This window comes from Echiichthys vipera (assembly GCF_963691815.1).
Source record: "Echiichthys vipera genome assembly, chromosome: 16".
In the NCBI taxonomy this organism is placed as follows: Eukaryota; Metazoa; Chordata; class Actinopteri; order Perciformes; family Trachinidae; genus Echiichthys; species Echiichthys vipera.
The window spans coordinates 17,684,165-17,710,975 of NC_139841.1; the positions used below are offsets into that span (position 1 = coordinate 17,684,165).

The 26,811-nt window shown below is 40.2% G+C and overlaps 2 protein-coding genes across 4 annotated transcripts; one reads left to right on the plus strand and one right to left on the minus strand.

The window, feature by feature from the left end:
- Nucleotides 1-4,484: 4,484 nt before the first annotated feature.
- On the plus strand, nt 4,485-14,225 carry rfx3 (regulatory factor X, 3 (influences HLA class II expression); the record flags this gene model as incomplete). Its single annotated transcript, XM_083929214.1, has 16 exons — nt 4,485-4,607; nt 4,769-4,851; nt 5,676-5,934; nt 7,454-7,528; nt 7,814-7,995; nt 8,952-9,071; nt 9,169-9,293; nt 9,417-9,532; nt 11,219-11,334; nt 11,505-11,659; nt 11,739-11,836; nt 11,965-12,114; nt 12,215-12,423; nt 12,526-12,679; nt 13,302-13,344; nt 13,472-14,225. 16 exons carry the CDS (start codon nt 4,485-4,487, stop codon nt 13,750-13,752), a joined length of 2,289 nt encoding a protein of 762 aa, XP_083785340.1. The 3' UTR covers nt 13,753-14,225.
- A 4,390-nt stretch (nt 14,226-18,615) lies between these two features.
- Nucleotides 18,616-26,114, minus strand: smad4a (SMAD family member 4a). Of its 3 annotated transcripts, none has more exons than XR_014593536.1 (12): nt 26,052-26,114; nt 24,550-24,905; nt 24,265-24,439; nt 24,077-24,106; nt 23,777-23,986; nt 23,341-23,448; nt 23,175-23,225; nt 22,897-23,080; nt 22,562-22,730; nt 22,087-22,225; nt 20,301-20,736; nt 18,616-19,844 (listed from the first exon to the last, which is right to left on the minus strand). XR_014593536.1 is itself a non-coding variant. In XM_083929213.1 (11 exons), exons 2-11 carry the CDS (start codon nt 24,787-24,789, stop codon nt 20,525-20,527), a joined length of 1,518 nt encoding a protein of 505 aa, XP_083785339.1. In that variant the 5' UTR covers nt 24,790-24,905; nt 26,052-26,114; the 3' UTR covers nt 18,616-20,524. The 3 variants fall into 3 exon arrangements, 1 of the variants encoding a protein (XP_083785339.1); XR_014593537.1 differs by having other exon boundaries at nt 20,297-20,736; XM_083929213.1 differs by having other exon boundaries at nt 18,616-20,736.
- Between the last annotated feature and the right edge of the window lie 697 nt (nt 26,115-26,811).

Below are 26,811 nucleotides of genomic sequence, written 5' to 3' on the forward strand. Positions count from 1 at the left end.
TAGTCCTGGCGACTGTAACCCACCAACAACAACCTCTCGCTCCATCATTACCACCTCCTCCACCATCCTCATCTTCATCAACCAGTCCACAGCTCAGGTTTGAATACATTTTTTACTATTTTTTTTAGATAATTCCTCGCTTCAATGGGTAATTGTATGAAGGAAATATTAAGGCTGTGGTTTTATGTTTTGTCTGCTGCTGAAGGAAGGCTCGGTGAATAGCTGGGGTAGTTTGCTAGCGAGGGTGTTTCTTTGTGACGTGGTAGCCTGCTTTGCTAACGTTGCCTGTAGATACCCACAGCTGTGAGGGGTCCTGTCCGCTAGCTATGAGCTAAGCTGTGTCCTATCAAAGGGTGCTTTGTGGCTAAAACTGAACTAAACGATGGTCATTGTGGCATTAACGGGTTTTCAATGTAACTCCTTTGCTTAAACTTACCATGCTGGGTGGTAGCGTAGGTTTGGGCTAGTCTCCGATGCTAGCTGGTCAGCTGGAGCAGGAGCAGGTGTCTGTTGTTGCTAGGTTGCTAACGCCAGCCTCTTACAATGCCTGTTGGTAGCCCTTTTTTGTGGCTAGTGTTACGGTGATATTGCAAGTTTATGTTTTCAAATCTTGTTGGTCATACAAAATCAATAACGTTGATGAGCAATAGAAAGTGATGTGAGCTAGCTCTCCATACACTAACTGCTATTGACAATAGCTAAGCCATTACTTTCCCTTTTGTCTTAGGGAGCAAGATAGCCTCGCTAGCTCTCCATCTGCCCTCTTTGTGGCATCAGATGGTTATGATAAGCTATCTTGATAACACAAGGCTAAGTTCTGCAGTGGTTCAGCTTTCAGGAAAAAAACACCTGCCCGATTTAACAAAATACCTCAATATTACTACCCGTTTCCACCCGAATCACCTCGTTATTCTGCATTGCATATTCTGTAACTGGGCTGATAACGTCAATATGTATCCACCGCTTCTGCAATACAGATATAATTATTGACAAACAGTTAAAAGATTACACATGTGATTTAAGCGTGTGCATCTTTTATCTAGTTGCGCAAGAAATGTAAGGAGTATGAGTGTACTCAACCCATCGTGACACTGTCTAGGGAGAGAAGATGCATAGTCGTTAGAACATTTTATTATTTTGCCAGATTGATTTTAGGCTCACTCAAGTTGGGTAAATACATTCAGTCTATCTACTTAAATCAAATATGCTATATTCACTTCCCTCACAATAGAATAGTAAACTTGCATTTTAGGATCCTTAATCCTGTGAGTTGGTTCATAAAAGTAGAGAGACTTAGTTTAGGCCATTGGATCTCCTCCTGCAGCTCCAACCTCTGATTCTGAGTTAGGGGAGAGAACAGGTGTGGAGATATGAGTGGATGACCTGTGCAGCTGTAGTAGTGATGGGACTCCTGACCATCTAGGTGTATGTGATCACCACATGATAAATAATATTTGAATGTATGTACATTGTCATCCATTAAACTTTGTTCTCAATTCAATTGCTAGTTGTGAACCATGGATCCGTAATTACCGTACTCATGTAGCCAGTGGGCCTGACAGAGCCAGAGCAATTAACCAATTAGATTTAAATACCAGTAGTATCATTTTTACCCATACTGTAGGTAAAGCACAAAAAAGTAAATATATGGATCTGTTGGCATACACAACCCAAAATGGGTAATGCACAGACACCCTTACCAACACACACACACAGAAAACAGGATGTTGGGAACTGCTAGTTATCAGATCATGTTACCACTTACCTGTAGTCCGGTAGAACAGAAATAGTACCATGCCACCTGCTGCCTAGATCCTGTTACATTTCCAATCACTTAAAGAGGGGCTGATTAATTCAATTATTCAGTCATCCATTTTCATGGCTTAGCAGAATGCAGCATGTTTGGTTTGTTATTTTCCCCAGCCTGCCCACAATAACATATACAGTTGATGAGACAAGACTAAAAAAGTCCTTGTTTTTTCTTTCATAACCTCACATTTTGCAATAACAGGGCACAGGTAGACTCACTTTATAACCTATGTCATGATGTATGTCATATAATCAGATTAAATATTGGACACTAACTTTCACTTATGTTTTGCACTTCTTTTTTTTGGCACAGCTAACACTATTCCATTGATGCAATCATTTTTGACATCAAACTCAGCAGTCCTTAAATATAGAAGTCACTCCCAGTTTTCTTTATAATCTGTAAACTCAACTCAGCAGCACTTTGCATACCTCCCCCCACTTCAGCTCCCAATTGCATCTCCCTCCACTTGTTTTCCTGCTGTACTAGCACCTGATCATGCTCATGTCTTGCCTGGGGTTGCATGTACTGTGTATGTGTGAGAGGGAGAGATTTTGCGTACAGTGTACTTTTCAACCTTGTTCACCAGCTCTTGCTTCTTCACTCGGTCCATAAGACTCCACCTTGATCAGAACATTATGGTACTGTGTATTTTCTGATGGCTGCGGCCGTGAACCTTGCACTCAATAATTTCTTTCTTGTGATGTTAGCCAGAGGAATTGAGGGGAGAAAACGCAGGGCAAAATGTTGCCCTCCTTGGTGGCTTTTGTTCCTCTGTGTCTTTGTAGGCTTGCACTTGCTCAGTGGAGCACAGCATTTAAGTGGGCCACAAGGGAGTGCCTGAATGGTGAGGCAGGAGGTGTGTTAGTGTGTGTGTCTATGTGTCCGTGAGTTTGTGGAGGGGGTTGGGGTGAGGCAACAAGAGTGTGTTGTGATGCAGGGGCTCTTTTCTTCAATTAGGTGGGCTCAGTTGGGGCCATGTACTGCAGCTTTCAAATTGCACTGTAGATTATAAGTCTACATTTGCCTCGTCACAAGTCCTTTTTTGAGTACTGGGATACAATGAGCTGAAGGCTATAGTTAAACCTACTGTGCAGTTTGACATTTATATCACTTTGGTCGCCTGTATCCAATGGCTTTCACACTTCAGGATAAAGCAGTTGCTTGTGTTGTAATATCTGAATCATATAGGTTTGTCATTTTTTTTGTGACTTGATTGTCATTTTTTATAGTGTATTATTGTTGAAATCACAGAATATCAATATTTGAACTGGATAGTAGTTTGTATTCTACAAGCCAGACTGCAGCCTGTCTAGCAACAGCCTGCTGACATGTCTGACAGTGGTTAGTACATACTGTATACTCATATCCCTCTTCCCAAGATGTTGAAAGTAGTCATGCTGGAATCGGATAGCGTTGTCTAATGAATCTCAGTGCCCCTGTATTTATGTTAAAGAAAAAGCAGATTTTTCCTGTAGCCTTATTGTCTCTCACACTCTCAGTGCATCCGGAAATATCAACTCAGCTTTAGTCCAACTTTGAGGTTAGTCACCCCAACACAAATAAAGTGATAGCCTTCTTCCCAAGAAAAAGGCCGGTATAATATTAAGATAAAGGGAAGGGGCAGGCTGTCCCTGGAGAGATTTGAAGCTGTTAGGAGACCCGGCTTAATTAACCAAGAGAGGCTTGTTCGTGGAAACTGTGGTGGGGAGGAGGTGGCCTTCTCCTGGAAGGAATGGATGATGGTAGATAAACTATTATTAACTCACAAACACAGGTTCACCACCGGTGTCTCTTTACACTCTTATCCCCGTCTTCAATAAAGTTAACTTTTAGTTTTAGTTAAGTATTGTAGACATGGTCCTAAATCTCTAATGTGCGTTATAGCTCTTTTATTACTAATAATCTATCTGGTAAGGATACTTAAAATTTGATAACTTTCCAGTTGTCCTTGGGGCCTTTTGTTAGTACAGGACTTCCAATCTCAAGAAATGATAGACCTGTAAAAGTAGGAACTGACAGAGCAACTAGAAGCAGCATCTATTTGGATTTTGTTAATTATTAACCTGTTTTATGGCTGTGAACATGGAGACAAGACCATGTGTCACTGATGCATGAGGCTCTCAGTACATTAAGTACCACAAGGCACAGACAGGTGCTTGGGTAGAATTGCTCTTAAACAGCTTTAGTAGCATTGATTTTGGGTAAAACTTTAGTAACTTGTGGAGAAACGTCATGTTTTCTATTATGCCTAGATTAGTATCTTCAGGGATATTGTATGTCCTGAAATAAACAAGATATGAGGATAAGTATTGGATTTATTGTCCTTTATGCAAAGCTTGAGTAAAGAGAGCTTGATGCCACTGATTTTGATTATTTTACCAGTTATTATAAAATTCAAATTCAAAAGAGTAATTTATGTGTGGTCTTTTGCCTATTGTAAATTCTAATTTAACAACAAGAATAAAGAATCTAGCCACATATTTGTGAACGTACTCTGTTTGAGTTTTCAACATGTGTTGCCCCATGTGAGCATTGAGTCAATGATGCATTAAGATGATGTAAAGTGGCTTTGCCAGTTAGACCGGTAGCTTGAATTGGTTTTTGGTAATTGTTGTGACCATTATCTAGCTTCAAATAAAATGCTTTGTTTTTTCTGTCTTATTTAGGCGCCATGCAGACCCCTGAAGCAGGCGCTGACTCCACCTCCACTGTCCCTCTTCAGACCACCGTGCCTGTCCAGCCTACCGGCTCCACTCAGCAGGTGCCTGTCCAGCAACAGGTACAACCAGCCTGTGTGTGCGTGCGTGTGTGCGTGCGTGCGTGCGTGCGTGCGTGCGTGCGTGCGTCTTAATGCTCCTGCATGTGTGTGCATGTTTGTATTTCCCAGTACAGTATGCACATTTTGTCAATTAAATAATTAATTTACAACTCTAGCAATCTGTCTCGTAGGCCCAGACTGTTCAACAGGTTCAGCATGTTTACCCAGCACAGGTGCAGTATGTGGAGGAAAACAGTGGCGTCTACACCAATGGCAACATGTGAGTCATTTTTCTAACCCAGCTCTGCTCTTAAACCAATCCACATATATTAGCGCTATGTCTCTGCAGCCTGTTCTCTCTCCTCTTGAGTCTCTTCAAACCATCATTTATGTCACAAGCACATGTTTGGTGGGAGTGCATTCGTTTCTTGTGTTTGTTTTTTTCTTTTATGAGGGGTCTGAGCCATGTGTTTGATTGTGCTCGGTCACCTGAACATGACCAGAAGTAGGTCTTTTAAGTGCTGATGCTACACCAGGGTCCCCTGGCTCTGAGGAATAGGGTTACAAAGACACTCGACTAACAAGCCCAAGCTGTGCTTGTCCTACTGTGATACACACAGACTCGCACATCGCCATGGGTGCATATAGAGACACAAACACACATACTGTGTGACCTCAGCGACTGGTGGAAACTCTCATGTGATGATTAAGTGCTTAGAAATACTAAATCATAAGTTCAACAAACAGCTGCACAAGAGCTGAGTACGAAGCTTATGTCAAAGTAATATGTGAATGTTACATTTACCCAAATGTTGATGAAGAGTGACCCAAATATATATATATATATATATATATATATATATAAACATTTAAATATATAAATTAAGTATTTGATGTTTCTTTGAAAAACAATCCATAACAAATGCAAAAACATTTTGGATTGTCCCCATTCTAAGAATTGTTTTGACCGTTATTTATTGTACCTACGCAAACAATAATTAACACATGTACTGTTTGTTCCATACTTTGACAAAATAAATAAATAAAAATGCCTCAGTTTTATTTTGGGCACATTGACTGACTGCTAACTTCTCTTCTGCACAGAAGAACGTACTCATACTCAGAGCCGCAGCTGTATAGCCAGAACAGTGGAGGGAGCTACTTTGACACACAGGGCAGCTCATCACAAGTGTCTACTGTGGTGACATCTCATGGCATGACCAACAATGGAGGAGGGGGCAGTGGAGGAATGAGCATGAATCTGGCGGGGGGTCAGGTAATCAGCACCAGTCCTGGGGCTTATATCATGGACAATGCTGGACCCCACCCTGCTACCCAAACGGCACGAGCTTCCCCAGCTACTGTAAGTGTATAGCACCCACTAATTGGGTCACTCACCTACCTTTGCCTGCCTGATTTTGTCTGTTGTTGTTAGACCATTGGACTAGTGTATGTAGTGACTGTGTAGTTCTACCTATTCCCTGTTTAGATCCACACAGCTTTTATTTAGACTCTCCCTATAAACATAGATACTCTGTTTCTGTCATACTTTATTGCTCTCTGCACTAGTTTGATCCAAAATGTAGGGAGCTATTCTCTCTAGCAGAGTTCCGTATTTAAACTCAATATGTGTGTCATGTTTCTCAAAATTTCAGCGTGTACACATGCTTTGTATATATTATATATTATCACCTCCTCCTTGATTGTGTATCGTGTGTTTTATCGCTGAGGCTGCGTAGGCTGTATCTCTACAGTGATCTAACTACTGCCATCAATTTTCACGTTATAACCTTTTAATATTTAATGAACAAGTAATGCAGGGCTTTGTTTTCATCCCTGATGTCATTGTCTTCATTCATCTGGTAGTCACACTCTTTGGTTTGAGAATCCTGCATTGGACAAACTGGTGCATGCAGCACAAGAGCCTTGCTCTGTTTGCTATAATCTTAACCCCCCCCCCAGTAAGTTATTTTTCTTATTGACCGCCAATAATGCTCCGCGTCTAACATTACATTATGTGGATATCCGTCATGTCAGAGATTTTAGAACATCCAATAATGGCCATGCAGAGGAGAAATATGTCCAAAGTGTGTACAAGGACATAATAACTGCTTAAAATACCGGCTCACCCTTGTCTAGCCTAAGTGATGTTCTTGACAAGATAAATGGGCCCATAAATGGGCATTATTTACACATGAGGTATTCCTCCCCACTCATCCGCTCAACTATTTCACAAGTATGAAAACAAAACCCAAAATGTAATCTCTAGAACCTGAGATGTATCAAAAGCAGTAAACACAGAATCCCCATCCTTCAACAACAATGAAGTTGTACTAAGACATAGTGCTAATCTAATTTTAAAAATAACAAGTAACAATCAGAATATCATTCTGTAGACAGTCTGTTGTCTCCTTCACATCACATTTTGTTAGGCTATACTGTATATTTTTGTTAAACATTAGGCTGTTTGTAAGAATGCCAATACCCAATTAGACATCTTCCCATGAAGCACGAACCAGCTCTTTGGGCTGATGTACAGGTGTTGATGAATCATCTTGGCACACTGCCTTAGTCTTTCTGTTGTTGTTTGGGAGTTTTTCTCCGCACATGATAGTTATAAGTGGCTCTGTGCAAGTCGAATCTGAAAAGGTGGTGTTTCTGCCAACTATTCACGATAGATGTACTCGGTCTATGTTACTCAAATATGCAAAGATTTTTTTGACTGCTTGGGTTTAGTGATGCTTGCTTTGGGATCCTTTCTGGATTTTCTTTATTTTTGCTAGTGGATACTGATGTGTCTACATCTCTTTATTCTTTTCTCTTGCTTTTGTTTTTATTTCCCCCTCTTACATTTTGTTGTCCTGTGCTTCATGGTTTATCAGATTGAAATGGCGATTGAGACGCTCCAAAAATCTGAGGGTTTATCCAGTCAGAGAAGCTCGCTGCTCAACAGCCATGTAAGTTGCTTTTACGAATGCTTGCCCTTGCCTTGCTTTGACTTTTGCAAGATTTCTGCCTCTCTGTATACATTTGAGTTTGATTTGATGCTTGCTGTTTTTGTTGCGGTTTTTAATTGTTACTATTGTTTTAAATCCACTGGCTGCTATAGAATTGCTTTTGCGGAGGTGTGATGCTACCCCATCGAGATTACCGACTGTCAGTCTGAGGTCTTTCCAGACATGTTGCATGGATCAGTGATCGAAGCTCTTGAATAAAAATAAAAAATATGTATTCCCTTGTAGCTCCAGTGGCTGTTGGACAATTACGAGACAGCAGAGGGCGTAAGTCTACCACGATCCACCCTCTACAATCATTATCTGCGCCACTGCCAGGAGCAGAAACTGGACCCTGTAAATGCAGCCTCTTTTGGCAAACTCATCCGCTCCATCTTCATGGGACTCCGTACAAGGCGCCTAGGGACAAGGTTAGCTTTTGTTTTTGTTTTGTTAGTTTTTCCTTCGATAAGGAAAATCAAGATTCTCATGTAATGACATATTCTAGCTTGGCTTTTCTTATTGTCGTCATTCATCTAGTCCAGTGCTTATCAACTACGTTTATCCATGAGCCAGAATTTTTTCTAAGCAGTCACTGTGGGGGCAGAGTTTTAAAATAAGAAATATATAATTTATTTAGGCCTAAATAGCTTGTCATTGTTTAATATTTTCGTATTCTTACAAAATGAATGTTAGTTTTATTATCCTACATCAGTGTGAACAGTATGAGTGTCAGTGTGAGTCCTAAAAAATAAAAAAAAATCCATAAATGTTAAATGGTCAATGAAATGGCTATTATGGGCACTAACATCGTCACTCTTAAATACAATTGGGTTGATTGAATACACGTCTCAGCTTTCCAGTCATAGGCAATTTGGGCAATGACTGTTTAGGGACCCCAGTATGCAGAAATATTAAGATACACCATTTAGAATAGGCCAGATTAACAAATGTATAGTGCAAAAAACTGCTTGGTTTTTGCTAAACCTGCATGGGATTAGCATAAAGTGGGCATTCCTTTTAAAGGGGAGACTCATGGATAGCCATCAAACTAATTTTCAATCAGGCATCTTGTTGTCAGAGGTTAATGTGACCCTTTGAAAATTGTCATACCAGTTTATCCCTTGCCAAAATATAGCCTAACTTTGTAGTGTCATTTAGCCCCCTTCCCGACAAGATTGGCAGCGGCCCCGCGGGTCTCTGCGGGCTGGAATCTTTGACGGGCTGGTACAAGGGCAGTTAGTTGACAATCACTGATCTAGAGTCTGATATTCTAAAAGCATTATCCATTCTTCTCTTCTGTCCTTCTCTTCCATCCATGTGAATTTTTCTGTACACCTTAGAGTCAGTCTGTCAGTTTGTGTTTACTTTTGGTTTTGTCTCGCAGAGGGAACTCCAAATATCATTACTATGGTATACGTGTGAAACCAGACTCCCCACTCAATAGACTCCAAGAAGACATGCAGTATATGGCCCTCAGACAGCAACCTGTTCAGCAGAAACAGAGGTACATGCAGGCACCGATGCATGCATACAGACGTGCAGTATTTGCTGAGACACAAGTCGCAGTTTTTAACATACTAATGTGTGCTGTGCGATTTCAGGTTCAAGCCGGTGCAGAAGTTTGATGGCTGCTCTGGGGAGAACTACTCAGGTGGAGGCCAGCACCTTCCTGGTGCAGAAGAGCAGACAGTCATTGCACAGAGTCAACACCACCAGCAGTTCCTAGGTCAGCTGCTTTTCCCTTTTATATGTCGGCAAATCATACACACATAGGAAGCACGCAAATATACGGAATATGTTGTTTATATTGTTCTGCAGTGGCAAATTAAATTTGTTATTACGCCAACAGATGCATCGCGGGCACTCCCTGACTTTGTAGAGCTGGACCTGGGACAGAGCAATACAGAGAACATCAGCCCAGAGGATGTGAAAGCTCTCCAGTCCCTTTACAGAGAGCACTGTGAGGTTAGATAAAGGGCCTTTTTTTCATATTCACTGCAATGTCACCACAGCTCACTTTGGCACATGAGTGCAGGGGGAACAGGGGGTCGGGTTCCTCTTCAGTGCGCAAAGAAAGCTAAGTAATCCCTTTCAATATTGCAGCATTCATTGATATAACATCATCAATGTGAGTATGCAGACATTGAAACTGAACATTCATCTATTGATCTGCCTGGACTAGCTGTATTTCACCACCCTCTAAATCTATTCCACTTTTTTCTATTGAGATTCTCGTTTCTTAGAATAGAGTCTATGTTTTCTCCCTTTTTTCCCCCATATATGCCTTAATCTGCCAATATCTATTATTACAGCAATGTACTAGTTTAATCTTATTAAAGCTATGTTTAATGAGAAAATACTGGTAAGACTGAAAATACTGAACTAAAGATTTACAGGCAAAAAAGAACATGTATTTAAACTTTGGCTGGATTCAGAGTGAGGAAACTTTGGAAAAGGTCATGTGTGTTTATATTGACAGAAATTCGTAAATGCCAGCTTCTGGCATTTTGGAACAGAATTTTCCTATTCATCTTGTGAAGTTATAAATAGCACCTCTCCTAATATCTGGAAAAACTAAAGATCAGGTCATCCACAGATGATGGCCAAGGCTTTATGATCTCAGTCACCTTTTTCTCATGATTAAAGGATCAAATTACAAAAGAAACAAACACTCACCTCAGCGCAAGAGGATTCCCTGTTTGAACCATGTTCTCCATGTGTTGGCTGAGGTTTCTCTGGCTTCCTCCCACAGTCCAAAGATGGAGGAGGTTTGGTTTATTGGTGACTCTAAATTGCCTGTAAATTGTTGTCCCTTTCTATGTGTGAGCCCTGTGATAAGTTGTACAACCCTTTTGCAACCATGAACTAGATAGGCGTTTACAGATAATGGAGAGGATATTTCCCATAGAAATACATATAGTCATTTGGATAGAATATGCCGCTCAGCACTGTGCATTGACCATAGACATAGAATGAGTCAGGTAGCTACAACAGTCACAGGGGCAGCTGTGGTTTAAGGAGGTAGAGTGGCAGTTCAATCCTTAGCTCCTACAGTCCACATGTCAAACCTCAAATTGCTCCCGAAGGCTGCGCCACCGGTGTGTGAATGTGCGTCTGGATGATTAGATTAGCTCCCGATGAGCAGGTGGCATGGCAGCTTCTGACATTAGTGTGTGTTATTTTGTGTGTGACTGGGTGAATGCAGAAATAAGTGTTAAAAGCGCCTTGAGTGGTTGAAAGACGAGAAAAGTTCATTTACCATCACGGTTCTTTGCAATCACAACTGTACACATAAAAATGGCCACCACTCTGACCATCCATTTGAATTGTGGTTGATACATGATATTTCCTCACATGCCCCAGGTGGTGTCTAGCCATGCAGCTAGTTTAGGGTTAATGTGCTGCGGTTTTGAAATGTCCATGTATGAGATATCTGCTGCCACATAAATACAAAGGTGGTGTATGAAATTTGTGTGCTTCTCTGAGCACTGAAGAAAGACCTTGACAATTGATAACAATTATTCTTTTGGAAAATCCACAGACCTCGTCGTCGACAGTTTTCAAAGGGACTGCAGTTTATCTTCTTCCTTTAGAAAGTAGTTCCAATGAAAACTATTCACTGGTTTTGTCTATTATGTGCTTTTGTTGTAGGCTATCCTGGATGTGGTTGTCAACCTCCAGTTCAGTCTAATTGAGAAGTTGTGGCAGACATTCTGGCGTTATTCTCCCCCTGACTCTGTAGAGGGTGCCACTGTAACAGAAAACAGGTGAGGTCAAGCTGATGACAATACAGTGTAACTTTTTTTTTGTTCTTCCACAAAGTCTCTCATTGTTTTGCTAAAGATAAATATTAGCCAACGTAAAATTCATTTTAGGGTGATCAGAAAATTCAAAGGCATTTAACTTATCCTGTTTTGTTTTTTTTCTCATCCCTCAGCAGTTTGAGTGAGATTGAAGCACGGCTGCCCCGTTCACAGCTACTGGAACTTTGCAGACACGAGCCTGTACTCAAATGGATGAGCACGTGTGACCATCTAATGTACCAGGCCCTTGTGGAGATCCTCATTCCTGATGTCCTGAGACCCATTCCCAGTGAGCTTCTCATGTTTACTTGTTTGCTGTGTTAATGCTTATAACATCACAAACTCACTGTTTTGTTTTTGTTTTTCAGGTGCCTTGACTCAAGCCATTCGCAATTTTGCCAAAAGCCTGGAAGGTTGGCTCAATAATGCCATGAATGCCATTCCGCAGAGAATGATACAGACCAAGGTAGTTCACCTTTGTGTAAATGCTTCACGTAAAAGTCACCTGTTAACTGTTTCTAATAACAGCTAACAGGTGACCTTTTCTACTAACATTAGGTAATAACTGTGCTTTTGTGTATCCTCTTTTTACAGATTGCCGCTGTTAGTGCCTTTGCGCAAACACTACGCAGATACACATCTCTGAACCACCTGGCTCAGGCGGCACGTGCTGTTTTACAGAACACATCACAGATCAACCAGATGCTGAGTGATCTCAATCGTGTTGACTTTGCCAACGTACAGGTCAGAACAGCTCTATGTGTTCCTTCTCTATAAATACTCTGTCAAAAGAATATATTTACTTTCACTGTACACGTGTGAACCTCCACTTCTTTCTACATAGGAGCAGGCATCATGGGTGTGCCAATGTGAGGAGGGAGTGGTTCAGCACTTGGAGCAGGACTTCAAGGCCACTTTACAGCAGCAAAGCTCTCTTGAGCAATGGGCGGCCTGGCTGGAAAATGTGGTCACTCAGGTGCTCAAGCCTTACGAGCACAGGACCAGTTTCCCTAGGGCAGCTCGACAGTTCCTGCTCAAGTGGTCCTTCTACAGGTCTGCAAAAAAAAGCAACCATGCTGAGACGTGATTACAGGTGCACAGCTTTGTTTTAAAGAGACAAAACGCTTACAATGTTTTTTTTTTATGTCTCTGCAGTTCTATGGTGATCAGGGACCTGACCCTACGCAGTGCTGCCAGCTTTGGATCCTTCCACCTGATTCGCCTGCTGTACGATGAGTACATGTTTTACCTTGTGGAGCATCGTGTGGCACAAGCAACTGGAGAGACACCCATTGGTGTCATGGGGGAGGTATAACTGTGGCATCTTATCTTCCCAGTATTTTATAGTGCCACTGTGATACAATGCAGTGGGTGCATATACAGCAGGGGAGAAATTAACTCTGTTTAGTCATTTGTTGATAAAATTAACCAAGTGTAGATGTTTTACCTAATTACAATATAGTTTATCTTTTAGATTAAAAACTACTAGGAATGTTCAGTTATAGCAAAAATCATAATCATGATTATTTTGGTCAAAACTGAGATCATGACTATTTAACACAATTTCTCATTGACTTTGGAAATGTTTTTAAAATGTAGATATAATTAAATAGTGCTAAAAAAAATAATTATATCAACATAAATAAGATCAACTATGTTATTGGAGCATTGCCACAACCCACTGAAAACTACTAAACATGTATTTAACATTATATATATAAACTATATTCGACAAATTTCAGTCGGTAACTCGGCAAAATGAGAGCATCGTTGTGAAATGGAATGGCGCACAATAATAATTTTATCTTGATTATCTTGATTTTGTTGTTGAGTAAATAAAAATAAAATTTGTTTAGTCACCAAACCCTAGACATTAAAACTGTGAACCACTAATGGCCCCCACTAATTATGATGTTTGCATCTGCTTTCAGTTTGACAGCCTCAACACCCTGTCCCTCTCTAACAATGATAAAGGTATGTGACAAAATTAATAAGGCACAATCGCCTGAGAAGTCAACCAGTATTCTAGAAAACCTTCCTTTCAGAGAGCTCTAAAGTCTATTCCCCTGTTTTGCAAATGTGATGCTTTCTCCTGTTTTAGATGAAACGAGTGGGATGGACAGTGACTTAGAAGACGACACTGAGGAATCCGGGGAACCTCTTGCCAAGCGAGAGAAGTCAGAGCACGAGGTGATTCAGGTGATCCAGGTCGGGGCACTAGAGGACGGGTCCCACCCTGTGGTTGGGGTCGTCCAGCCAGGTGTCCTGCACTCGCTGCCCCAGCCCCCACAGGACCACACTGAACACATCCTAACCCCCTCTGCCGGTACTCCGACCATCCGCCACTGCAGCGCCACAGGCAACACCTACGCCTCTGTTTGAGCGTCTGAGTGCGTGGCCAACCTTGTCTGGCCTGTTTTCGCTATCTCACTCTCCACATATCTTTCTCTCTGTAAGTCTAGATGTTTCCGTCTTTTTCATGCATTGTCTCCGCCTGCACTTGTGTGGACATGCTCTGCTCTCCCTATCTAGCCTGGTCAGTGGGGGAGTGCTGAAATGATGATACTCTGGCCAAAATGTGCGTTCCGTGTCCGACTGCTTAGATTCTGGATGTGGTGTCATCCCATAAGTCTGTGCTCTATCGCAATGCGGCAGCTGGAGGAGGACTAATTTGACCCGTTAAATGTTTCCTGCCTAGGCATGACTTAACGTCTCCGTCCGTCTATACAGACAGGCTTTGTCTCGAAGGAAAATTCAACTCTTGCAAACTACTGATGGCTCAGAGCTCAAATCCATGTCACCAGTCCCAGTGGGGCAAAGTCATCGATTGACTCAAGACCTTCACCTTTTGTAAATAGTTTTGCTGTACTTTCAATTGGTATTACCCAAAACTCATGGTGCTATCATTGTGTTTTGATTTAATTTCCATTTATCCCTCCTAATTTTAGCATGATTTATGTCCACATGCATTCCAACTACTGATAAACGTTCTGAACAAAATATTTGAGTATTGTATGTAGCTAAAAAACAAAAGGGACTTTCTATGTATTATGAAAACAGGATCACAGGGCAGTTGTGTCTGTTCTTTTTAAAAATAATTTGGTAGCCACCCACTGATAACTACTAATAGAATTTAGCCACAGAAAAAAAGAAACCCCAAAAGAAATATCTGTTTTGCTACTTGTGTATATAGAAATGAGATTGAGAGGACCGGCTGTACAAAACCACTTCCTCAATGCTAGGTTCTTTATGCACTCTGTGCATAACGCTTGTCTTTGTTCATTTTAGATGCTCTGTAGTGTGATTTACGTGACCAGTATCTTGAAAACAAGTTATTGGACATGTTCCCTTTTTTCTTTTTTTGTTGTTGTTTTTTTATTTTGCAGTTTCTGTCTTAACAAAATTTCTTAAGTTCACAAAGGACCAAAAACAAACCAACAAGAGCAAGCTGAGTGGGAGCCACTTGGGCCACCCGAGAGCTGTTTCCTGTCCCACAGTGCCATGTAACAGAGCAGAAGGAATGTCAGGGATTTAATGTACCTCGGCTTTATCATAGTGCCTTATCCTTAAATGCAGCTGTCCTTGTAGTCCTGACTGTGTGCTGTACAGAGCCCCACTGCATTGTCCCAGCCACAAATTTGGCTTTCTGGTGACTCGTGGCTGGATTTGGGCTGGCTCATCAATGTCGAGACCAAGGGATGCAGGCACAGATACACCTGTTGTTTTCTCTGGATCAGCTCTACTAAGCTTGTTATCTGAATCATGGTTTTTTAGCCTTGCTCCTGCCCTCACTCTGCCCTCTTGAGGCCTATTCTTGCATTAGCCTTTGTTATCGGGTGAAGTGTGTGTGTGTGTGTGTGGGTGTGTGTCTGAGTGAGTGAGTGAGAGAGAGAGAGAGAGAGAGAGAGAGAGAGAACATGGATGCATACTGTATGTCTGCACTGCTTTTGTGTGCATGTGTACATTAGCCTGTGTGTCTGCGTGCTTGTGTGTATGTGTTGGAACACATCCATCCGTCACCCTACCTCAAACCAGTGGTGCCAGCCCTTTGACGCGTGCAGCACAGTCACCAAACCTTATTGCACACACACACCACTGTACTGCACAAATCTCAACGCGATAGAGAAAAAACTGCATTGCTTTTCTCTCACCTCTGATACATTTCCATTTCAGTTTTTAGCCCATAGAATGCTTTCATCCTTTGTTCCCTGTTTAAAGATCATCTTTGTACAGTGGACCAAAAGTAGATATTTTGTGATATTCAAAGAGATATATAGATATATATGTATAGTATATATAATGACGATACACTTCATATATCTGTTGCTTTATTTGTGATTGTTTCTTTTCGTAGCTCCTCTGTAATTAGTTCATAGACTGTGAAATGGGAACGGCATGGGGACTAACTTCTGATTCATTAGACTACATCTATACTTGAACTGTTATAGCATTCTATGTAGTGGAGATTGAGATTAATCCTCTAAATAGGAACATTTTGTTACTAAAATGATTTTTGTTATTGTTTTTCATGCTTGTTGAAATGGTCTGCACAATTTCTCTGCAGAAATGTTTATTTATTGATATTTATTATGTTTTGGTTTTGATGCTTACCCATTACAACATAATTTAATGGTACTGAAAAAAAATCCTGAATTATACCACTGGAAATGGCAGACCTACTGTACAGAAGGACCAAGATTTTTTTGTTTTGTTTCTTTGTAAGTCATGTATGTAGGTTGATAAAGGTAAAAAAAAAAAGGGTTGGCACTGTATGTGCTATAATCACTGATATCAGAAGTACACGGGATCTTTGCCATTTTTTTTCTTTAGGTCTGTGTAGAAAACCTGCTTACCAGTAAAGGAGGGTGGAAAGCAAATACTTCACATTATTTAGGTTACTGGGTCGGTGGTCTCTCAGATGTTTTGTTAAATTATTTCCATGACACTTTGGAGGCACCTGAAAAGTAAATTCTGGCAACCCCAAAGACACATTCCTAATCCATTACACATAAGGTACACATCTCACAATGTAGCCTTACCCCGAGTCTACTGGCATGAAATCAGATCGTGGAATTGAGCACACACAAATCTGGATTTCCTATTGTATCGCTAATGAATAATGAATTTAAAAAGTCTGCAAGAAAAGGTCAATGAACTTCAAGTAGCTGGAAGTTGAAGGCCTGAGGCATTTTGTCTCCATCAGCCTGTAACCAGGATGAACTTACTCTCTGACTTTTGGTATTAAACCGTTGAAGGCGTGCTGGGAGAATGCAGAGTAAAGTACCGTTATGCAAATGTCCAATACTAAAATTAATGCTTACTAAAACTTACACCCTACATCATCTCTGACTTCCTTCAGAGCTCCTCACAAATCTGGGTTCTCATAATAACTGCAACAAAATAAACTCTATTCCCATGAGCACCAACATGCACTGAATTTTTTAGAATGATGTTATAAAAAATGATGGGGTTGTGTGTGACTTCAAATTTTAAATTATGTTGTAAATCTGGATGATACGTACCGCGTAGGAATGAAGGCTTTGCAGGATACCTATTTTGCAGGATATTTTTACCTTTTTTTTTTTTTTTTTATCTCAGCTCCCTTGTCATATAAATGAAGTGCAACATTGTAGATGTAAACTTGTATTATTTTGTGCCTGAAGTAAAAAATGACATACAATGTTTTCTTTAAATCTTAATTGTGTGCTTTAGGATCATAAGTGCTTTCTGGTGTTGCACGCCTACCATGTGCTGCTAGAAACATTTTTTTCCCCGCTTTTTATTATACATAGACTTAACGTGCCAGACAGTGAGTTAGCTTTCTGCATCTCAAAGGTCACTAACACTGGACTGATGCTAATGCTGCCAACACAATTGTACTTTTTTTCTCAGTGTCTTTGAAATCGAGAAGTAAGATTGTTTTTCTAACAGCTGTTTGCAAAGGAGCCCGTTTCGAACCAGAAAAAAAACAACATAAGCTATTTCTTAACTTGTCATAGCAAAAGCTAAGAGATGCCTCTTCACCTGGACAAAACGGCAGCTTCACTGACCCATAGCAGACTCCAGTGCCTTTAATTTCGCCCGGCCAGAGCAGGTGGCCTGGGTGACTATTGGGTCTCTGGTGGGCTACAGATAGAGGCTATCAAAGCAGACATTTCATTGCACAGGTGCTGCCACTGAGAAGACACCAGGGAAGCATAAAGACCTGTCCTCAGACTGGACTATTTATTTACTGGATGTGACGCCACAGACACACACATACACACTAAGTAGTTTACACACAGTAGATTACCTGCAGAAGGCTTTTTATTGTACAGAACTGGTTAATGAACAAGCAGAGTTACTGTAAGTAAAATGCTCTCTTATGAAATGTTTTTTTTCCTCATGATCGTGATTTATTTTGTCAAATGATATTTTCTGAATGCTGTGACCCGTTTTGAGATTTGTATTTGGATGTTTTCAAGTGCCATTTGACAGTCTAGTGAGTCGTGGCCATGTGTAGCACGCTCTAATGCAAGCACAAGCATTTGGCAGTGGCATTTGGGGAAGGTTTTTATTTGGATTCACCCTAGATAAAAAATATGTATATATCAAAATCTGAAAAAAGGTATATTTATTTGTGTCTTAATTATTTCATTTGTTCTTTTGGTGAACATTTATCAGATATGTTGGCTAAAGTGCTTTTGTGATTTCTTTTTCCTCTTTTTTGGATAATGTATAGTATCTGATATAATATATACACACAAATTCCATGTGACTCTTTTTGTGTGCCATTAAGTTTTCTTCTTAAATTGGCAAGCGAACCAATGCGTGTAGGGTGATTTGTATTGTGTATTTTACATAAAAAAACGAGGACAATTGGGGGACTTTTATATTTATAAGGACATTATCATTTAGTGTGTCGTATTGATGAATATAGAAACTATTAAAAGACACATGTAGTTTGGTTTTCTGAATATTTCAGATCTCAGCTCAGGCTAGCTTCTTAGTGTTGTTTTCTTAAAATTTGTGACTTGTCTTTGCAGTAATAAACGTTTTCTTGTTCAAAGTCAAGTGTCCTCTCATAATTTCAACTCTACACACAAATTCAATTCCAAATAAAGAATCCCCAAAACAAGTGTTAGCCCATTGAATTTTATTCAACCATACTCATACACAAACACTAATATAAAAAACTCAGTATGTATTCAGAATGTATGACACATTTCCTTAAAAAAAAAATCATTCTTTTTTGTGGTTCATGACTGTAAAGGTAGGACGTTTAAAATACTGCAACAGCTGTACGGAGCTCCAAATACCAAAATATTGTCTGATGAAATGTGCAGAGCAAAAACTGAAATCAGTGGTGTTACACAAGCGGCGTTACACTGAAACGACTGCAGTGATAACCTTTTCACAGGGTATATTTGGCATCAATATGGCTTACACTTCCTCTCACAGTTCTCACGTCCTTCATTCGGCTGTTGTCTAGAGTGTGTTATGTTAAGTGTCATCCAAGTAATCAAAAAATACTCAAATTAAAATGGGTGGTAGTGAGTGAACTTAATATGCATCCCAAATGTATCTTTTGAGTAGTAAAGATACACCACCTGTAGGTTTGAAAGGTGCTTCTTTAATGCAGACCTGTGATTGGTAAAGGTCCAGAAAGCAGGAAAATATACGGATAATTCACATGGGTCTTATTTTCAAGTCCGATTTCATAAACCGTTCTAACTCAGTGTGTTCCAGTCTACAATTTTGCTGAGATGGAGCTGAATAAACATTTCAAACCTGCTTTAAGGTGAGTGTTTGACAAGCCGGAGCACTTTTTTAAGGGTCTCACCAAGGTCATTACAAAGAAATATTTCAACTATGCTAAGAAATTATATTGAGTATATATATACACAAAAGTAAACATGCATGACACTATGAAACAAGACAATACTTAGGCAAAATAATAGTGCTAATGGACACTGTGGGCATCTAATTAAAAAATGACAATTATAAATAATGTAAAAATGTGTTAATGCTAAAGCTGCTGCCCCCGCGACCCGACCCCGGATAAGCGGATGAAGATGAGATGAGATAAAAATGTGTTACAACAACCTTTTCTTTTAAAAACATCTAATCATTTCAATGTTATTTTGGAATTTGAAAAACTTCTATAGAAAACATCACTTCTCATTGTCGTAACAGCCTTGACTGGTGGTTGAAAAATTGGGGGTTTTATGTCGTCAAAAGAGTATGGTAAATATAAATAGTTGAGCTAAAATTCAAATGCTCTTTATGTCAGTTAAAGCAACTATTCAAAAGGGGACTATAAATCAAAATTGTCGAACAAGCACTGAAAAATATTTAAAATCACGTCTTACAAGAGATGAGAAATAATGAATAACATGATTTTACATAAATGTCCTTACTAGAAGTGAAAAACTCCACTTACATGAAGCAGGGGGAAGCCAATGAAGGAGGACTGGATCGGCAGTATACTCCAACTGAAATGACATTGGTTTATTCACACAGGGTAAATAACATTTCATCCAATACAAGGCTTCACATTGTGCTGGGCTTCACTGCTTTTAAGCCAAATAGTTTGCTCTCTTACAAAACAGTCCAAAAAAACAACAGCTGAGCGTGACTCATTTGTGTTCGACACCCCGCATTTCTTTCTCTAGCACCAAGGCAAAATTAAACTGGCTTTTTGCATCTTTTAATCTCGCTATGGACACGTTCAATAATTCCTATCAGAGTGAGTATTTTTGTATCAACCTGAAATTTGAGACACGCAGCCTTGTTCACTTCATGCTTTTGTGAAATTTCAATTGGTGAACAATGTCTTCATACATCCCTTCCCTTTTTCATCCTCTTGGTTCCAGACAACTAAAACTCCTCCCAGTGTACTTTACATGTCCCTCCATGTTGTCGTTTGGAAGTCACTGACACTTACAGACCTGGAGTCTCATTCATTATACTGGCAACTGCTTGCAGCGTTGGATTTGAAAGCAGCAAGTTTGGAGTATACTGCCGGCCTGAACGTCCTTGTTCGTACTCCTTCAACCTACTCAACATCCCTGTGGTGGCAGTCCTCCATTGGCACTCCAGGCATATAGGTGGAATGGTCTGTTAACTATAGTCTGATTGTTTCCCTTTTTTTGTTCAGTTCATGTCTTTTAAGTCAGTCAAGAGGTTGCGGGTCAGCTATTGGCATGGTGTGCAGAACTTCATCCAGTAGCTGTAGAGCTCGGTGTAAATGGATCTCGATCCAGCAGGGTGTCTCTTTGATGCTTTGCCGTGGGTAGTCGGGTCCCCAGCCCTTCACGAAGCTCATCCGCAGGATGCACAGCCTGCGCAGGTCATCAACCCCAATGCCTGCAGCAGCAGACAGACCTGCGGGGGATTCACAGGCAGCAACTTTTAGATCGATGTTGCACCATAGGCCAAAGCTTACAGAGACTTGTTAGCTAAGTTACTCTTTCACAGTAAAAGTTTGAACATATACCGGGTAGACACAAAGCAAAGTAGAAAAGTACTACTGTCACATGCATATCCCCCACTCTGATGAGGCCACACATGTTTTCCTGCATTGCTAAAGTCCACATAACATATTCATTGTGTAGATGTTAGCCTGTACTGATGTTAGTTATGCAGGACTTAATTTCGTCATGTACAATTAAATTCAATTGCTAAGCATGCCAATGCAAAAACCATTTTGTAAAGCAGTTTGAAGTTCAATGACAGATAAAGCCATGCAATCTGCTGTTAATGTATTCATTCAATCAAAGTTTGTTCTAAAGCAATAACTCAACTCCAACTTTCTAATCAAAAAAGAAAACATGAAAAGAGGAGCGGTGCATAGTACAGACACAATTATTCCACCTCACTTCTATTTTAGTACCGGCATGGCACTGAAGTAGAAAATTATGAAATCTGACAGAAATCTTTAAGACTTTTCAATGTTTTAGCTTTTTGGCTTTTTAAAATTAGTTAATTCAATTAATCTCAAAAACACGGCCAAAGGCTTGAGTGCTTCAGAACAATTATGTTATCTCTATTATCAAACACATCCACATGTTTTGGAAAGTGGCCAACCACAGTACTTCTCGTTGGTGTTACAAAATTGATGTTGTAAAATCGTTCAATGTCTTTATTTATCATGTGCACAACAATTACAGGGAAGCAGTAGTTTGAAACTAAAATCTTTGGTCTCAGGTTCCCTCCAACAATGCTGATAAACTTTTTTCCTTAGCATTGTTGAAGGGAGCCAGAGACATAAGATTGTCAGTGCCATGCTGCTTTCCTCGTTCACATGAGGTCTGTTTTGGAATATATTTGGCTACATAAGTGTAAAAGTTTCTATGGTCATTTCTTATTAAATATACAGGTATGTTTACACCACATACAGAGTGTTAGTATTTACATTTTGCTAAACAATACAGTTGCACAGGCCACATGAATGAATGGAGTCAGTCCAATTTAGTTAAGATATGCTGACAGAATAGTTATCCATTAAGAATATACAGCCTGTGTTCCAGTTTCTCTTTTCTTCATCATGAACAGACACTGCTGGTTTCTTTTCTTCTGTTCATGCTGCTCTTTAATTCTATTGCTCACATCGCTGTGCATTCTAGTACCATAGGAAATATTGTCTGATATTAGTCTAGACACAATAGACAATGATGACAATCAATCATAAGAATACACTTGTTGAAGGGTACGTGCAGCAGTATGACCACTCACTGATGGCAGGGGCGATGCCTCCCACGGAGCCAGGCCCGGGAATGTTCCCGGCCACCGCTGCTGCCTGGGCTGCTGCTGCCACCTGAGCTGTCGCTGCCTGCTGCTGCATCTGCCTGTGACACTGACGCAAGTCAAACACCTGGCAGGGACAAGACAAACGCAAGAATCTGATGACACAATACTGAATGGACACTCAAGCATTTTCACTGTCTAACTGCATCATAGTTAGATTAATATATATAAAATACTATAACTAAAAAGGGGAGGGTCCACATATATTACTGTGATCATGGCTACTCCAACTCTTACTATAACTGCATTAACATAAGCCCTCATCTTAGTCACATCAGAGCTTTAAATCGTATTACAACTAGATTATGTATGTATGAAAAATGTAGCCAGTACCAAGAGCAATCACACATTTGCCAATCTGAATAACACCTACTTGGAATATCTCTGATCGTTCATATCTCACCTTGATGTAAGCGCTGGGGTAGATTTTGTGAACTGCATCTCCAGGGGCACGTCCAGCCTCTCGATCGAGGTAGTAGCTCTGCACAAACACTGCATGATCGCTCAAACAGCGCACCCAGACGTCTCCTTCACCTTTGCACTCCAGCTGAACACCTTTGCCAATGTGTAGCCTAAGGAAGGGAAAGGAGAGGAAAAAATAGCAAATACAGTCTGAAAAGTGAGACATCAATGACACTTTAGCATTAGTGTCAAATTCGTATTACCTTAAAACATACAGTAATCATTAATTGATCAAAATAAATATATGACGTTATATGTAAGTATGTAGGGGAGTACCTGGCTCTCTCTATGTTCTCTGTCCTGTGGACATTGCTCAGCTGGCCCAAGCAAAAGCGGTCCCCTCCTGATGGATCAACGTAGCCATCCACAGTCACTATCGGACACGTGGATGGCACCTTAAACGTCTCCCCAACTTGGACATCCATCTCAAAATACGCAATGGAGCACCAGTAATCTGGAGCTGGAACAAAACAACCATCAATCTCAGGTCAAATGGGTTACACTGACTGTGATAAATATGTTGATTGTCTGTCCATCTGCAGCTCAATACTCACCAGGGTGATTGGATATGGGGGGCTGGAACGCAATTTCATTGGCAACAGGCCCTGCAAGAACATGTCAATATTAATTTTGAAGCAATTCTGAAATCACAACACAGTAATGTGAAGAAAAAAAAAATGCTTCACGGTTTAATGTGAGTTTTGTTTTCCATCCACTCACAGTAATGCCCTGTGTGAGGCATGGGTGGGTGATGCTGTAGATGCCCGTTCTGATGTTGAGGCACTGCAGGGGTGAAGCTGCCATTTCTAGTCCAATTGGGGGTAGGATCTATAAATATAAATAATTAAAAAGTTGTGTCACATAATTAGTGCCAACTTGAAGTCATTGTGTGGTTGATCAGGTCATAAAGCTAAATACTAAAATTAGAAGTTTATTGCATTAAAAGTGACTTTACCCAATTAAACTTTCAAATTAATCAACAGGAATCTCTTGTAAAGTTTTGATGAATAAAAAAAAACATTTTTACAGACTTTTGTTTTTTTACTTTTGTTTTTTTACTTAATCCCATTAATTTATTTCTAACTGGCATAAACACAGCATAGAGTATTTTCCATTATGTTTTGTATTTATTTGTAGTCCCTGTGTAGGGTCTCACTTGAAGGTCCAGCACTGATGGTAGTGAAAGCAGAGGTTGTAGCTGAACCGCTGCCCTCCGATGGGGGGAGTAAACTGGGGCTGATGAAGGTCTCTTGTGGACCGGGTCCAGGTCTTGACGGGGGATGCTGGATTGTCTGCAGGTGGCTTTCAGTGCTTGAGTGAGATAGCTGGTTGTCAAAGTCATACTCATCCTTTACCAAGAGTGGACCTATATGAAGACAACAGACATAGGTAAGACTGATTGACATCCAAAAAAAACCTTAAACAAGCAAATATTTAAACTTTGGCTCCTCCTTACCTGAACTTGAAAGGGTCAGCCCTGATAAGTCTGCAAAGCAAGAAAAAGAGCAGATATTTACGCTATTAACATAAGAATGTGGAGTATCATGGGTGCACCTGTCGTTCTAAATAATGACTAAACGTACTGTGGAATAAGGAGAACAATGAGATCCAGTCAAGACAAACAAACCTGTGATGCTAACTTACCAATGCCTGGAGAGACGACTCTCTCGTAGTGGTACGGGTTGACACAAACATTGTCACATTTCAAGTCAAAGGCGTACTGACAATATTTCACATGTTTTAACTCATTCTTGTGTAGATCAGGCCATCGCCATAGTCGGGCATAGACAACATGAGGAAAACCTTTACGCCCTGCAACCTAAAGCACAGAGAGAAAGATCTGTTAAGTTAGGTAGTGTTTTTTTCTTACAATCATTACAAGAAGTGTAATAAATAAATCAACTTTGTTCTGTATATCTACTTCTATACCTGTAGGCGCCCATCCAAAGTTCTCTGTATGGTTACACACTTGCTTGGATGAGCTCCATTTGTAGTGATGGCTGTGATAAGGGAATCCAGCTCATCTTTCTTCTCCTTGAGCTTCTTGACAAGACTCTCAATAGCTCGCTTAGCAAAGCTTTCACTCTCTCCTCCCTGTCGGTGGCACATCAGGCTATGCACAATGCTCAAACAGGCATCATTACTTGTGGGAGTGTTTGTGATAGACATCTTGCTCCTTAGGTTTCAACCTTGGGGAGCCTTTTAAGCCGTATCCTCTATGCCTTTATCAGTAGAAGTGTCAAAGTGAAAGTACTGTTGATCCAATGCTGCCCAAGATTAGCAACCTAAAACAGAAGAAAAGTAGATGATCATGACAGAGTTCAGATGGGTATGGCGACTAAGGGGAGGCCAGGTGTATGAAGATAAGGGATTGTTCATGTTCAGCCTTCTCTGAAGACAATCTAATGTACCTTTACAATGACAGACGACAGTTATATAACATTTCAGCCACGTCTGGTGGGAAAAAAGTGTTTTTTAGGCCACTTTCAAAACCTCTACTGATACATGTTTTAGGTTGTCTAGGCATCTTTCATTTAATACTCAGTGAACATAGTCAGCTCAATGTGATACGAAACAATACAACATTACAAAACCACTGCATTAAACTACAGAAACTCTCACTGGTCGTCCTCTGCAATTATGGCTATGAAATCTAGGTTGAAATGCAAAACAAAACATTCTTATGGCATCAAAAACGACGTTTCCTCAATTTCTGTAGCGAGTTCATCATATTAAAATTAAGATTAAATGAACATTAGGTTAATGTTCGGATTTAAAGAGCATTTATTCTCACAGCAAACGTAGCCTAGGTGGTAAATAGCTAATAAACACAGGTAACATACCCTTCCTCTTATAGCCTCAGTCGTGTGTAACCTACCCCGACCGTAAGTATAACGCTCAGCTCTAATGTACGACTATTTCAAGTGAATGCATATTTTTAATATGTAGAGAGTTGTTGCGAAATATTATGAAAGAACAACATTGCCCAGCTAATGTTATTGCCCAGCTAATGTTGTGTCTCTGGTCGCGTTAGCTGTCACAGGGCTTGCCGTAGAATACCGTTAGCGGCAGTTAGGAAGCATTCGTCTCCTCACATTACCTGAATCACACACAAACCGATGTGTGGACTTCAGAGTGACTTCTCCGCGCAGTAGCGTTAGTCCCAGTGGTGCAAGATGATACGCGACTGGCATTAGCTATCAAAATGTTGATGTGCTAATTAACTAGCTTGCATTGATGATATTTAGGCTAGCGAGCTAACACATACGCTAACAGCTAACTAACGCTAGCCCGCTGTCAAAGCTTCTTCTGTGATGGCCCTAATCCGCTACCTCATGAAATGTTACAACATCACATTAGCAAAATGCGTACCCGTGTATCTTCTGTCTGTAAAACTATAATAATAATAATAACACTATTTAAATACCAACCCGTTTTATTGGTTAACTGGCCACGAAAATAAACAAGAAAATCATCTCCACCCACGACTACGCTCTGACTGCGCATGCGTGCGTAAGTGTGACAGGCGTGGCGCTGCTGTTTGTTATCGCAGAGATCTTAAACAGGGGGCCCGGTACCCCCAGGAGGTCCCCAGCGTTACTGCAGGGGGTCCACCAAATTGTTTCATAATCTTTCCAACTTTTTTTTTTCTTCAAATACGTCTGAAAATATACAGTATACATGAATGCAATGTGTTATTAGCAAAGATAAATGTGTGGGAAAATATGTTACACAACATTGATGATACAGTAGGCTTACTTAGGCAAGGTAGCCATGCACAGATACAATTGAGCTGAAGGATGTGCCATCAAAATGTATGTTTATCATGAACATATGATGTATAAATATATGAATATGATATTAATGATCATTGTAATATCTCAGTATTGAATACACCATTAAAAGCTGTGTGTATACGCTTTAGGCCACCCTCGCTGTTTGGCCCAATTTAATATGCAACTCAGTTTTATAAAATATCTGTCAAACGTTCATCTTTATCGTATTTGTTAAAATGTATAGGCTATATAAACAAAAACGACCTACTGGATGCAAGTCATTGCTAATATATCACACACCAGAAAGGCATTGTAGAGTAATAGCTATATATTATTATATTACTGTAATGAACCAGTTATTTTTATATATTATTGATTTGTTCTGTGTGCTAATTTGAGATGTAACATATACATT

Bases quoted from the DNA above. Each gene is read 5' to 3' on its own strand.
- smad4a (XM_083929213.1), bottom strand. From the start codon at position 24,789: ATGTCTATCACAAACACTCCCACAAGTAATGATGCCTGTTTGAGCATT. The intron at 24,440-24,549 runs GTATAGAAGTAG...TCTGTGCTTTAG, and splicing joins CTTTGGATGGGCGCCTACAG to GTTGCAGGGCGTAAAGGTTT. The intron at 24,107-24,264 runs GTAAGTTAGCAT...CTTGCTTTGCAG, and splicing joins AGTCGTCTCTCCAGGCATTG to ACTTATCAGGGCTGACCCTT.